This window comes from Desmodus rotundus, chromosome 11 (genome assembly GCF_022682495.2).
Source record: "Desmodus rotundus isolate HL8 chromosome 11, HLdesRot8A.1, whole genome shotgun sequence".
NCBI lineage: Eukaryota > Metazoa > Chordata > Mammalia > Chiroptera > Phyllostomidae > Desmodus > Desmodus rotundus.
In genome coordinates, this window is record NC_071397.1 from 101719511 (window position 1) to 101730031 (window position 10521).

At 58.9% G+C, this 10521-nt stretch overlaps 1 protein-coding gene across 1 annotated transcript; it reads right to left on the reverse strand.

Annotated features, from left to right (window-relative positions):
* Nucleotides 1–2822: 2822 nt before the first annotated feature.
* On the reverse strand, nt 2823–10198 carry MPC1 (mitochondrial pyruvate carrier 1). Its single transcript, XM_053914095.2, has 5 exons — nt 10008–10198; nt 6676–6679; nt 4321–4417; nt 3623–3755; nt 2823–3320 (listed from the first exon to the last, which is right to left on the reverse strand). The coding sequence occupies exons 1-5, from the start codon at nt 10076–10078 to the stop codon at nt 3296–3298; spliced, it is 330 nt and encodes a 109-aa protein (XP_053770070.1). The 5' UTR covers nt 10079–10198; the 3' UTR covers nt 2823–3295.
* Nucleotides 10199–10521: the final 323 nt, after the last annotated feature.

The window sequence follows — 10521 nt, forward strand, 5'->3', positions numbered from 1 at the left end:
CTCCTCTGACGGGGGGCTGGAGCCCAGGAAGTGGCTGCTGCTCAGGGCGCGGCAGGCAGGTGGGCAGGAGGCAGCATGTGTGCCAGGACACACGGACGCCCTCTCCAAGGTCTGTGGGGTTGTGTCGGGGTTCCCAGCAGCCAAAGGAATGACGAGTGAGCCCCAAGAACAAGGCCCGCAGCTGATAAGAACAGTTAAGTCTGTATGGATTCACGCTCTATTATCACGGTCAATTATCTTGCTCAAGAGAGAAAAAGCCAGAAAAAATTCAAACCAGTCTCAACTGAAATACAAATGGAACCAACCCCTTACTTTCACAATTGGGCGGGAAAGGAAAGAACCGAGTGTTCACCTGCCTTCCCAGCAGGGCCCAGGTTCGGTGTGAGCGTACAGTCTTGGTTTATGGGGAAACTGCCCTTTGCGGAAGGCTCCCGAGGACGGGCTGCTCCAGGAGTGACTAGTTTAGGTGGGACTGGAGAGCCGGCCGGAAGGCCAGCTCACCTGGTCCTACTGGCCCTTCGGGCACCTGGAGGCAGAGCGGGCTCGTTGGGAAAGGGGTGGAGCATGCCTTCCCTCCTGTGGGCAGGCAAACACTTGCTCAGCACCCCGTAGGTGAGCCAGGTCTGTGCTGAGATGGGTTTCCCTGACAAAGTCTGGGGGCAGTGACCCCTCATGGGCTTTCCTGTGGTTCCAGTTATGTCCTTGGTCAACAGCCCGCCAAGGGGGCCTGCGGGCTGGCCTGGCTCCGGTGCGCCCCGGGGTCCACCCAGAGGCACCAAGCACCAGGAAGGCACCTCTGCCCAGAAGTCTGCAGTCCCAGGCCCTCCCCCACCCCAAGGCCAGTAACCTGGCCAGCACATCAGGCCCAGGTCACTCGGACAACTGCACACGCAGCTGGGGGTGGACACAGAGCAGGGCCAGCCAGTGCAGAAGGGCAGAGGGCAGGGAGGGACCAGGCCCCAACCCCTGCGGCCAAAGCAAAGGGGAGTTGCGAAACAAGGGCCCTTGGCCTTGCCAGGATTTCCTGTCATTGGCACTCCTGGCCCAAAGCCCAGGCCTCCGCTCAGTGCCAATTCTGGCCCGGCCGCCAGCTCTGGCTGTGCAGGAAGTGCTTCCCCATTGTCACCTCTGCCCCTGACTCTACGGTAACAAATACACCAGCGTGGCCCTGCAGTGCTGACGTGTGGTGCCAACTTCATCCTGGAAGTCAGCCTCAGCTGGTCTGTGTCTTCGAGCTCCCCCAGTGCTTTATTTGAGATGGGAACTGTGTCGGGCCCGTGCGTATTTTTAGAGGTGTGTCACGGGGGGCAGTTTAAACACTTGAGTGCGTACAACTGGGCTTTGAAAGGAACCAGGGTGGGCTTCAACCCAGCCCGTGTGTTCTCACCTCCCCCACGCAGCTATCCCCTCACACGCTGACCGCGGGACGGCTAACAGGCTCCTGCTGCTCGCTGTGTCCTCCGCCAGCCGCCCCTGGTGCCGGGATCCTTCCCACACCTCTCCAGGACCGAGCTCTGCAAATCCCAGACAAAGGAGCAGGAGCAGCCTGCCTGGGGCCTCCCACCACCCCCGCCCAGTGTGCTAGAAGCTGAACTACTAGTCAGTCTCCTGGGCATGAGGCCACCACCCAACCACTGAATGCCCAGCGGTTCTCAGCGCCTCTTTTGCTAGACACAGCCAACGGATGTGGTCATCTTAAAGCAGTCAAGAAGCTTCAAAAAAAGAAAAAGAAAGAAATAGAAAAAGAAAGAAAATAAAACCAGTGCTGTGCTGGAAGAGCCTTTCATCAGCTGCTGTCGGTGCCGCAGGAGACGCACAAAACTGTGGCCGCCCACACCCGCCACAGCTCCTGACCTCTGCGGGCTCCAAGCCTCCGTCCTGGCTGGCAGCCGGGGTTCTGCAGGAAGCCCCCAGACCCCATCCCGGAGCCAGGGGCTACCTCAGTCCACGTGTCTTGGCTCCTTCCTCTTCTTCACATGGGAAAGTCAGTGTCAGGGCTCCCCGAGGGCCCTGTGTGGGACACTCATGCCACAATGAGTCTGAGGGAGCCCTGGATGGCACAGCGTCCCCAGGGGCCGGCCCGGTGGGGAGAAGAGAGGGACTCTGGCCTGTCACAGGTGTCTCCCAGCTTCTGGCCCCGCTCCCTGCCTCACAGGATGGAAGCATCCCCCGCCCGCTGCCTCACAGGGCTGTGGCACTGGGAGGACATATGTGATGAAGCTTGGGCACAGGTCTAGCAGGCAGAAAGGAGACAGAAACTATGACATCAGAGGAGCTGTTGGGAGGGCACAGGTGGGCAGAGAGGCGTCCTGAGTGGGTAGAGACATGGAGGCAGTTTGTCTGGGGCTCTTGTCCCTGCTGCCCCAGGGAAGAGACTTGCTAGCATTCCCGGTGAGGTCCCGCACCCTGCCGTGACTGTGTACTGTGACGGCCCTGACCCAGGCGGCCTGTGTCCTCAGGTCACAGGGTTACTCTGTCCAACTCCAGGAGCAGCTCCAGCCCACCCCGAGGCCATGTCCTCTACCTGGCACCTCACACAGGCCCCACCCTGGGGTCTGGCCACCACTGAGGGAACAGAGGCCGGTGCCGCTCCAGGGCCGGCCGGTGACTTCGGGGCATCTTTGGGGGCAGCATCTGGGTGTGTTTTCTCACGTCCGCCCATGAGTGGCCAGGACTTGGGTTGCTCCCGGAACTGTCCCTCCCCCGCCCCTGCCCGCCCCTCCACCACTTCCCGGAAGGTCCATCTTATACCTGGGACTGTCCTGCAGGAACACAGCTCTGCAGCTCCCTAAAAACGTGGCAAGATATTCTGTCAGTCTCGCTTCACAGATATTTAAGTCGTTTATTGCCATTGAGTCACAGCATCTGATTACACCCTGCATGGAGGCAGACACCCTTCCAACCCTGGACGTGAGCTTGTCCGCGGGCGGTCGGTGCTCTCTCGTCATCAAGGGAAAGGTCAAGGGTTCGGAGTACGCAGAGTTGCCGATGCCGTTCTCCTCGGTTTTTCGTTGATGAATCTGGGGGGACAGTGTCCACATTACTGCAGACCGAGCCACCATCGGGAGTGACTGAAACAATGCGTGTTGGGACCTCGCTTTGGGAGAAGGAAGCACTCCGTCCTTGGAAGGCGTCGGACGCTGGTGCGGGGTCCCAGGGGCCTCTGCGGGGGGCATCTGGTCAGAACAAAGAGCTCTCTGTGCGTCCCTTGCAGGGGTGCTCGTGACAGCGGACTCTGTGACTCAGCAGCTGGTGACGCCGCCTGGCCAAAGCGCCAGCTCCTGCCTTTCCACCGTCATGCTGACGCCTTCTGAGTCATCCTGGGAATAAGCACAAGGAGAGAGCGTCGAGGGGGAGCAGCTTCGCCGCCAGCTGCACGGGCCTGGGAGGGCTTTAAGGAGACACTTCACGTGACATGGATCTCAACTAACAATTTCATAAGAACACGAACACCCAATTCCATGTGCTCACAATGGAGTCTGCATCACGCTGTGCTAACTGCCCGACCACTGCTTCCCGTTCAACAGTGTTGTTTGCTCAGCTCCAGGTCTCACACGCGCCTGCACACACTCCCACGGCCTCCCCGACCCTGCACGCAGAAGAGCGAAGTCGGCCCTCGCACCTGTGCTTGATGAGCCGCGACCCCTGGACCAGCTGGGCCACCTCGTTGGTGGCGTGGCATGCGAACAGGAGCCAGTTGCGAGGCTGCACCTTGTAGGCGAATCTCATGAACGTCAGGGAGTAACAGCAGAGGGCTGCAGAGACACCGGGGCGAAGGGAAGCAAGGACTTACGGTGCAGGAGACTGGGTGTGGGGGACACCCCGGTCTGCCGCCTCAACCGCTCGGCCAGAAAAGGAGCCTCTCCTGCTAAGACCTCCGCAGAACGTAAGTCACTGCTTTCAGGTACCACGAATGGGAAGCTCACCGGACACCTGAGAACGTGGGTGGCAGAGGGAGTGGGCGGACACCAGCCCCAGCCCCATCACGGCCCCCTGCGCTTGTGTGCGGTCCGTCACCGAGGGGCCTGCTACGGAAGCCCCGCAACAGTTTCATGGTCAAAACCACGGTTCCAGGTAAACTTATGAACGTGTTTCCCAACACTGGTCAAGAGAACACACTCTCCCACGGGGTGCGGTGAACACCAGGGGCAAACAGGACCTCAGCACCCCCGGGGAGGCACTTCAGTGCTCTCCTCCCTCCCTGTGGGGAAAAGACACCTTCAGCACACCGTGCTGTTACTTCTACAGGGACTGTCCCGTCCGGAGCTGCTAGAATCACGCAGGTGAAAGCCTCCAGGTGCTCCACAGCCGCACACTCACCGAACGTCATCCGCCCACTGATGATCTCCGGAGACTTCTGCATGTCATTGATGGCGGCAATGGGGAGACCCCAGTTGGCGACTGGGCCCCAGAAGTGCTACAAAAATGAGAGAAGGGGAAGGAGCGGGAGGCTGAGGTGGAGGTGTGGGCAGCTGCGCCCTCTCTGACTCGCCGCAGTGTGAGCCAGTGTGAGCCAGTGTGAGCCGTGAGCTGCGGGGAGGCAGTCCCCACGTCTGCGTGGTGCGGGCTGGCCAGCGAGCTGCCCCGGTGCCCGCCCGTGACTCAGCAGTCCTTACAAGGTGAGCCCCAAGCCAGAGCGGACTTGGCAGCTCACCAAGGTGCCAGCCGACTTCCAGATTACAACTGAGCAACCTCTCATTGTCCCGTTTAGAGAACTTCAAAATGAGATTAGTTTCTTACACAGTTCCCTCTTGCCATAGCTTAAAATCTGTGGTAATTATTCTCCACAGTTTAATGTTCAAACATATCAAAACTCCCTTTTTTTGAAATTTTCATTAGGATATTTGACAATGTATCTCACAATGCAGAGCCTACACCAGACCCTTCTTCTGAAGAAAGGAACCTGACCTGAGAAGGAAAACTGCTCTCGGCTCATGTGAGCGGCTGTGAGACCCGAGAACCTGGATTCCCACGCCGGGAATCCCAGCTCCTCGGCCGTTCAGACTGGAAAGCGTCGTCAAAGTCTCAGCGACAACTGGACGGGCAGCCTCATTCCCCCGCCTCGCAGCCGTCCTGGGAGCCCACACGAGGTTGTGTTTGCAGCCTGACTTTATCTCATTTGAGTCTCAGATAAGCCCAGTAGCTTTTTCCATTAGGTTACAATTGTTTCACTAATTACAACTTGCAAATACTTTACAATGTGAAAGGAACCTCGTGTTGCTGGCTAAGCCCCCTTTTTAGGTAGAACATCGCACAGTGCTCAGCGCCTGCCTGTCAGCACTGGAGATAAATTCAGACGGCAGAATCTGTTTTTAGATCTTGCATTTTTAACACTGACCAGTAAGAACGCCCCAAAATTCCGAAAGGAGTGGGAGACCAGGGGAAACCCAAGAGAAACGTGCCAGGGCTGCAGGGCTGTCAGACCTCTGAGGCGGCCGGCCCAGGGCTGGGGGCCCAGGGCCCGGAGCTGAGCCCTGCGGGCCAGGCAGGCAAGCACACAGCCTGAGGCTTGGGGTGGCGCACTGGTCCCTTTGTCCTCCGGCTGGAATGACCCGAGTGAGACCCTGCTGCTGGGCCTGGACACCTCCTGTGTCTGGATGAGGGTGGCACCCTCCTCCCACGCACCAGACCTCTGGGGGCACAGTGCCGCCCTCCCCACCCACTTCCTTCCCCCCTCCCTGTCTTCTTCTGGGGGTCACTCCATTTCCACTCTTATTATTCTGGAGTGATCTTCCTCTCTCCCCTTTGTCTGGTCCTTTCTCCACTTGGGTCTATTTCCGCTTTCCCCCTGTAATCTCTTCCCGCTGGCCTGCCTGCACGCTGCTCTTGGGGCTGACTTAGTGAGCACAGATCCAGGGCTGTCACGGAGCCTGAAGAGCCACCCGAGAGGGGCATAAAGGCGTCTCCTCTCACGGTGGGACAGAGCAGCAGAGACCATGCACCATCTGAAAGTTCAGGTGCCCTGGGGGAGTCCTGTCAGATGACAGTATGACAAGTTACAGCATGCCGAGAGACGGGCTGCACGCAGCAGGGCCCCGCGAGGGAGGGACAGACGTGCACTGTGACTGCGCACGAGGAGCCATACGTGGCGAGGGCTGGGTCGGTGCTGTGGCTGGGTGCGGTGACCTACACTTGCACGTAGTTCTTTAAAAGTACACGAGAGGTGAAAATCCTTTCAACACTCGCGCACTAAGGGACCTCCCTAGAAAGTTTCAGACATCCCTTGTGTCTAGCACGAGGTCCTCGTTCTCCTTCCTGTTCTGAAGAACATGTGGTCTCTGCTCTATCAGGTGTTTGCCAGTCAACATCTGGAAAAACGAGGAACGTATTTTAGACTGACGGGAGAACGTTTTTATTCCGTTGTAACTCTTCCCTGCACAGAAAGGACGTTCAGACTGGCAGGTGGCACCACGATCTCCCTAGGTTCAGACCCTCTCTCCCCGCTCCATCAGCGGCCTGCTCTGCGGGGACTGTTATCGGTGAGGCCCGAGGCGCACGGGTCCTGCAGAGACGAGAACTCTAGGGTGGACCGGGCAGGCGGCAGGGCCGCTGCGGGCGCCCAGGGCCAGCGGCAGGCATGCTACCTCAAGCAAAGGGAGCCGGGTCTGCCGCCCATCATGCTGCTGACGCAGACATCTGCAGAAGCCCGGCGTGGAGCAGGAGCAGTTCTCTTACCGTACTGTTTTGTGAGAAACCACCGCGGTTCGGACGGGGAGCATGAAAAAAAGAGAAGAGGGAGAAAAGGTCAGACGGTTTCAAAGGTCAGGTTCTGCTAGGTCACGCCAACTTGACACGTGCGCAAGTCTCCGCACCGGAGCTGCAGCGTGAGCGGCACACTCTCCCCACCCCGAGGTCTCGTAGCACTTCTAATGACAACTCAGACCTTAATTACGCCTTAATTTCATTAAAAAGCCTTAATTTCATTTAAAAAACCTTAATCCTTAGACCGCTCCAACAGCAATACAATGCAAGTCACAAATAGGAGCCACATATATAATTAAAAAATTTCTAAACTAAAACCCAGAAGTTAATTGTATTGTGTTTATCCTATTCCGACACAGGAGAAGTACTTTAATCTGAACACACAATCAGTGAAAGCTCATTAATGTGGCATCGCCTGTCCTGCTCTGTCCCAGGCCGGGATGCTGCTGTGCGCCCGCACTCCTGGCACAGCCCCATGGGGCACGTCTCCAGTGCCCGGCCCATGGGTGGCTTGTGTCTCAGACTGTCAGGCAGAGGCTTAAAGGGACCACGTCCTTGCGAAAGACAAGCTGGAGAGGAGCGCCGCGCCGCCGCAGAACTCCGCTAACAGTGAACTCCCCACTTTGCCTTGCAGCCCCCGCGGTCGCCTTCCCGGAAACCCCCGTGACCGAAGGACACGTCAGCGACGGCCCTTCTTCTCCCCACAGAAGTGTTGTTAAGGGCACAGCTCTTACAATCTAACATCACCTCGGCAGTAATTTCCTTTCAATTCAGTGCTTCCTCCTTGAATTATGTAACAGTTCAAATTTTACAAAGGCACGTGAAAAAGAAAATCTCTGCCTTTATTTGCTGCTCGATCCAAAAGTCCTACATGCAAGTGATCACGAAAAGAACATCGGGCACTTCACATCAATAGTGACTTAATGACTGTAAAACGGTCTGAGAATGAAGTCATTTTCTAAGCATCCCTGGAAAATACGAAAATCCACGACTCAGCTGCCCTTGATCCTGTGTCAGAGATGTCCAACACACGGATCGAGTACTCAGTTAAAAAACCCAAAAGTCACATTTGTGCAGAGCCAGACTAGGAGAAGGAAAAAAACCTTCTTGGTACGTATAAGAATCTGTTCCAAAGAAAGATAAATGCATAAGCAACAAACTGCAATTTGGGGAGAGTAATGTAAAACTGTGTGAAAGAGTCTTTGATTTTATATGTGGTGTGCCACTTTTACTTTATTTCAGTGAAGGTTAAAAAGAAAACAAAAACCCAAAGCATATAGGTAAGGGTTTTCTTGGGTCCACTCATGACCTTGACCTCTTGTGAAGGAGAAACCTCTCTTCCTGGGTGAGAATGACTGACGGAGGAGGGAGGAAGACAACTAGCACTGCGTAAGCTCTATCTGGTTTTGCCCCTAAATTCGGGATTGTGATCGGCTGCCCTCGTCTAAGCTCATTTTTATTTCCCTAGGCCCCCTGGTGCGGCCGTGCGCAGGCCCCCATCTCCCTGAGGTCGCTGCCGCTGCCGTTCTGGCCTGGGCACCGCCTTTTACTCCGTGGTGAGGTATCTGAGGGAGAACCGGGAAGTTCTCGACCCGAGCCCCTCAGCAAGGGGAGGGGGAGGACCGGGTGGAAGAGGGGAGGAAGGCCCCAGAGCCGGAGCCGGAGCCCAGGGGCTTAAACACACATCGGACACAGCAAAAGGAAGCCGTCGGCGTGGCGCTGCGTCCTGAAGGCTCAGTGACGGGCCCAGGGTGACACAGCTGGACGGCCAAGGGCCAGGATCACTCAGCCCCACCACCCAGGGGTGATGACATACACTGAGGAGAGCAGGGCCAGCTCCCTTCCTCTGCGGTGGACGCCAGGTGACCACCAGCACAGTCCTTACGTGGATGCGGTGCAAACGCTCTCTGTTCAGTTACACCGGCCAGCGCTCCCCTCGGCCGCACCTGACCCGGGAGTGACCCCCGGGCACGAGGGGACCGAGGCAGAGCCTCCTGTCACCCTGCGCGCAGACCTCCCTAACCCGCCCCTGCTGCTCCCGCCCGCCCGGGACTAACACGTCCTCGTCCCCGGCACAGTCCCCGTCTCCGTCTTGCTTAACCACACAGCCTTCTTTTCCTGGCAAGTCAGGAGGGCAGCTTCTGTCCCCACACCTACTCCACCACGCGGCAGACTGAGCTACTTTCCTCACCCTACTGCTCGGGGAACTGGAAGTCACCAGCACTGCGGGGGAACGCGGTGACCGTCAGGATTAAAAATTAACCCTTTTCACGTGGGGAGAGTCAGCTGTCCGCTGCTGCCCGGGCCGACTGCCCGGCTGTGCTCCCTTTCCGCCTGCACCGGCACCACTAGCCAGCCAGCCACACGGCCCAAGACCCACCCAGAGCACTAACCTGCGTTACATTCCCGAGTGAACGATTTAAAGCTGCTTCTAAGTTGCAGCAAGTATTTTGAAGTTACAGCAAGCACCTGGGCCTTGGCCGGGTGCTCAGGGGGTTGGAGCATCGACCCAGAGCTAAGGTCGGGGCCCGGACCCGAGTCAACCAGGGACGCGTCAATAAGCGGAATAACAGATCCGTGCCCCCCCGCCCCCCGCCAAATCGATAAATTTAAAAAAACGTAAATGAGCATCTGAAGATCAGAGGTGAAAGAAAATACAGAAAGTGTGTCTTCGGGCCTTTCAGCCGCGAATGCTCTTTGTTTCTAACTGGAAAGGCCGAGTTAATGGGAAACAGAATAGGAAAGCTGTGTCCTTGGCGACACATTACATGGGTTGGCAGAATACTCGCATCTCAAAACATCTTAGACCTGATGCCTCCTACGCTTAGGCTTCAGGTTCGAAAAATGAGAACATCGAAAGGCGAACTCGGCCCGCCACCGCTATTCCCGCAGCCACCGGAGCTCCGGGGCGGCGGGAGTTCACCTTCAAGAGCGCGGGCTGCTCAGTGCAGGGCACGCGCGCGCTCGCCCAGCGCCTCCCCGGGCCGTTCCACCGCACGCCCGGCCGGCCAGGGCAGCGCGGCGGAGCTCCAGCGCCCCTCGGCCAGAAACTGCCCCGGCGCCGCCGGGGCCTCCCGCCTCGCTTTCCCGGCCCACGCCCTAGATCCCACGCCGTTGCCCCGGGCACCCGTCCGGCTACTGCGCTGACCCCGCTGTCCCGAGCTCCCGTCCCCTTGCGGCGGAGCCCCCTCGCCGCTGTCCGGAGCCCACTGCTCTGCCGGCCCCCGCCCCGTGCCCCTCATCCCGGGAGGGTCGGCCCCGGCCTCCAGGAGCCCTCGCGGGTTCCATCCCGGGGAACTCGTCACCTCATGAGGTAGTCCCGGAAGTCCTTGCTCCGGACGTAGTCCGCCGCCTTCCGCACCAGAGCGCCCGCCATGGCCACACCGGACCCCAGACCACCCTCGACGCCCCCGCCGCCGCTCCTCGGAGCCCAACAACACCGAGCCGAGAGGACGAGCGGACGCTGCACCCTCCCGCCCGCCGGCGTCACGACAGCCCCACCCCGCCGTACGGCCGCCCGGCTCCCGGCCTATGGGAGGGTTCGGGGCGGGAGAGAACCAGCGGATTGGCTCGCGCGCGCCGCACACCTTCTCCCCGCCCCCCGGCGGCGCGCGGGGCGGGGCCTCTGCGGACTCGTGGCCGAGCCCAGCGATTGGCTGGCGGTTACTAGCCGGTGATACTCTGGCGCGGCGTCCCCGCAAGGGCAGTGCGGCCCGGATCTCCGGGCGGCCGGTTCAGCTCCCCGATCCTCCAGGCTTCCGCCTGGGCCAGCAGAATAGTGGGCGCAGGGCGGGGCGCAGGAGGGTGGCCGCGCCGCTG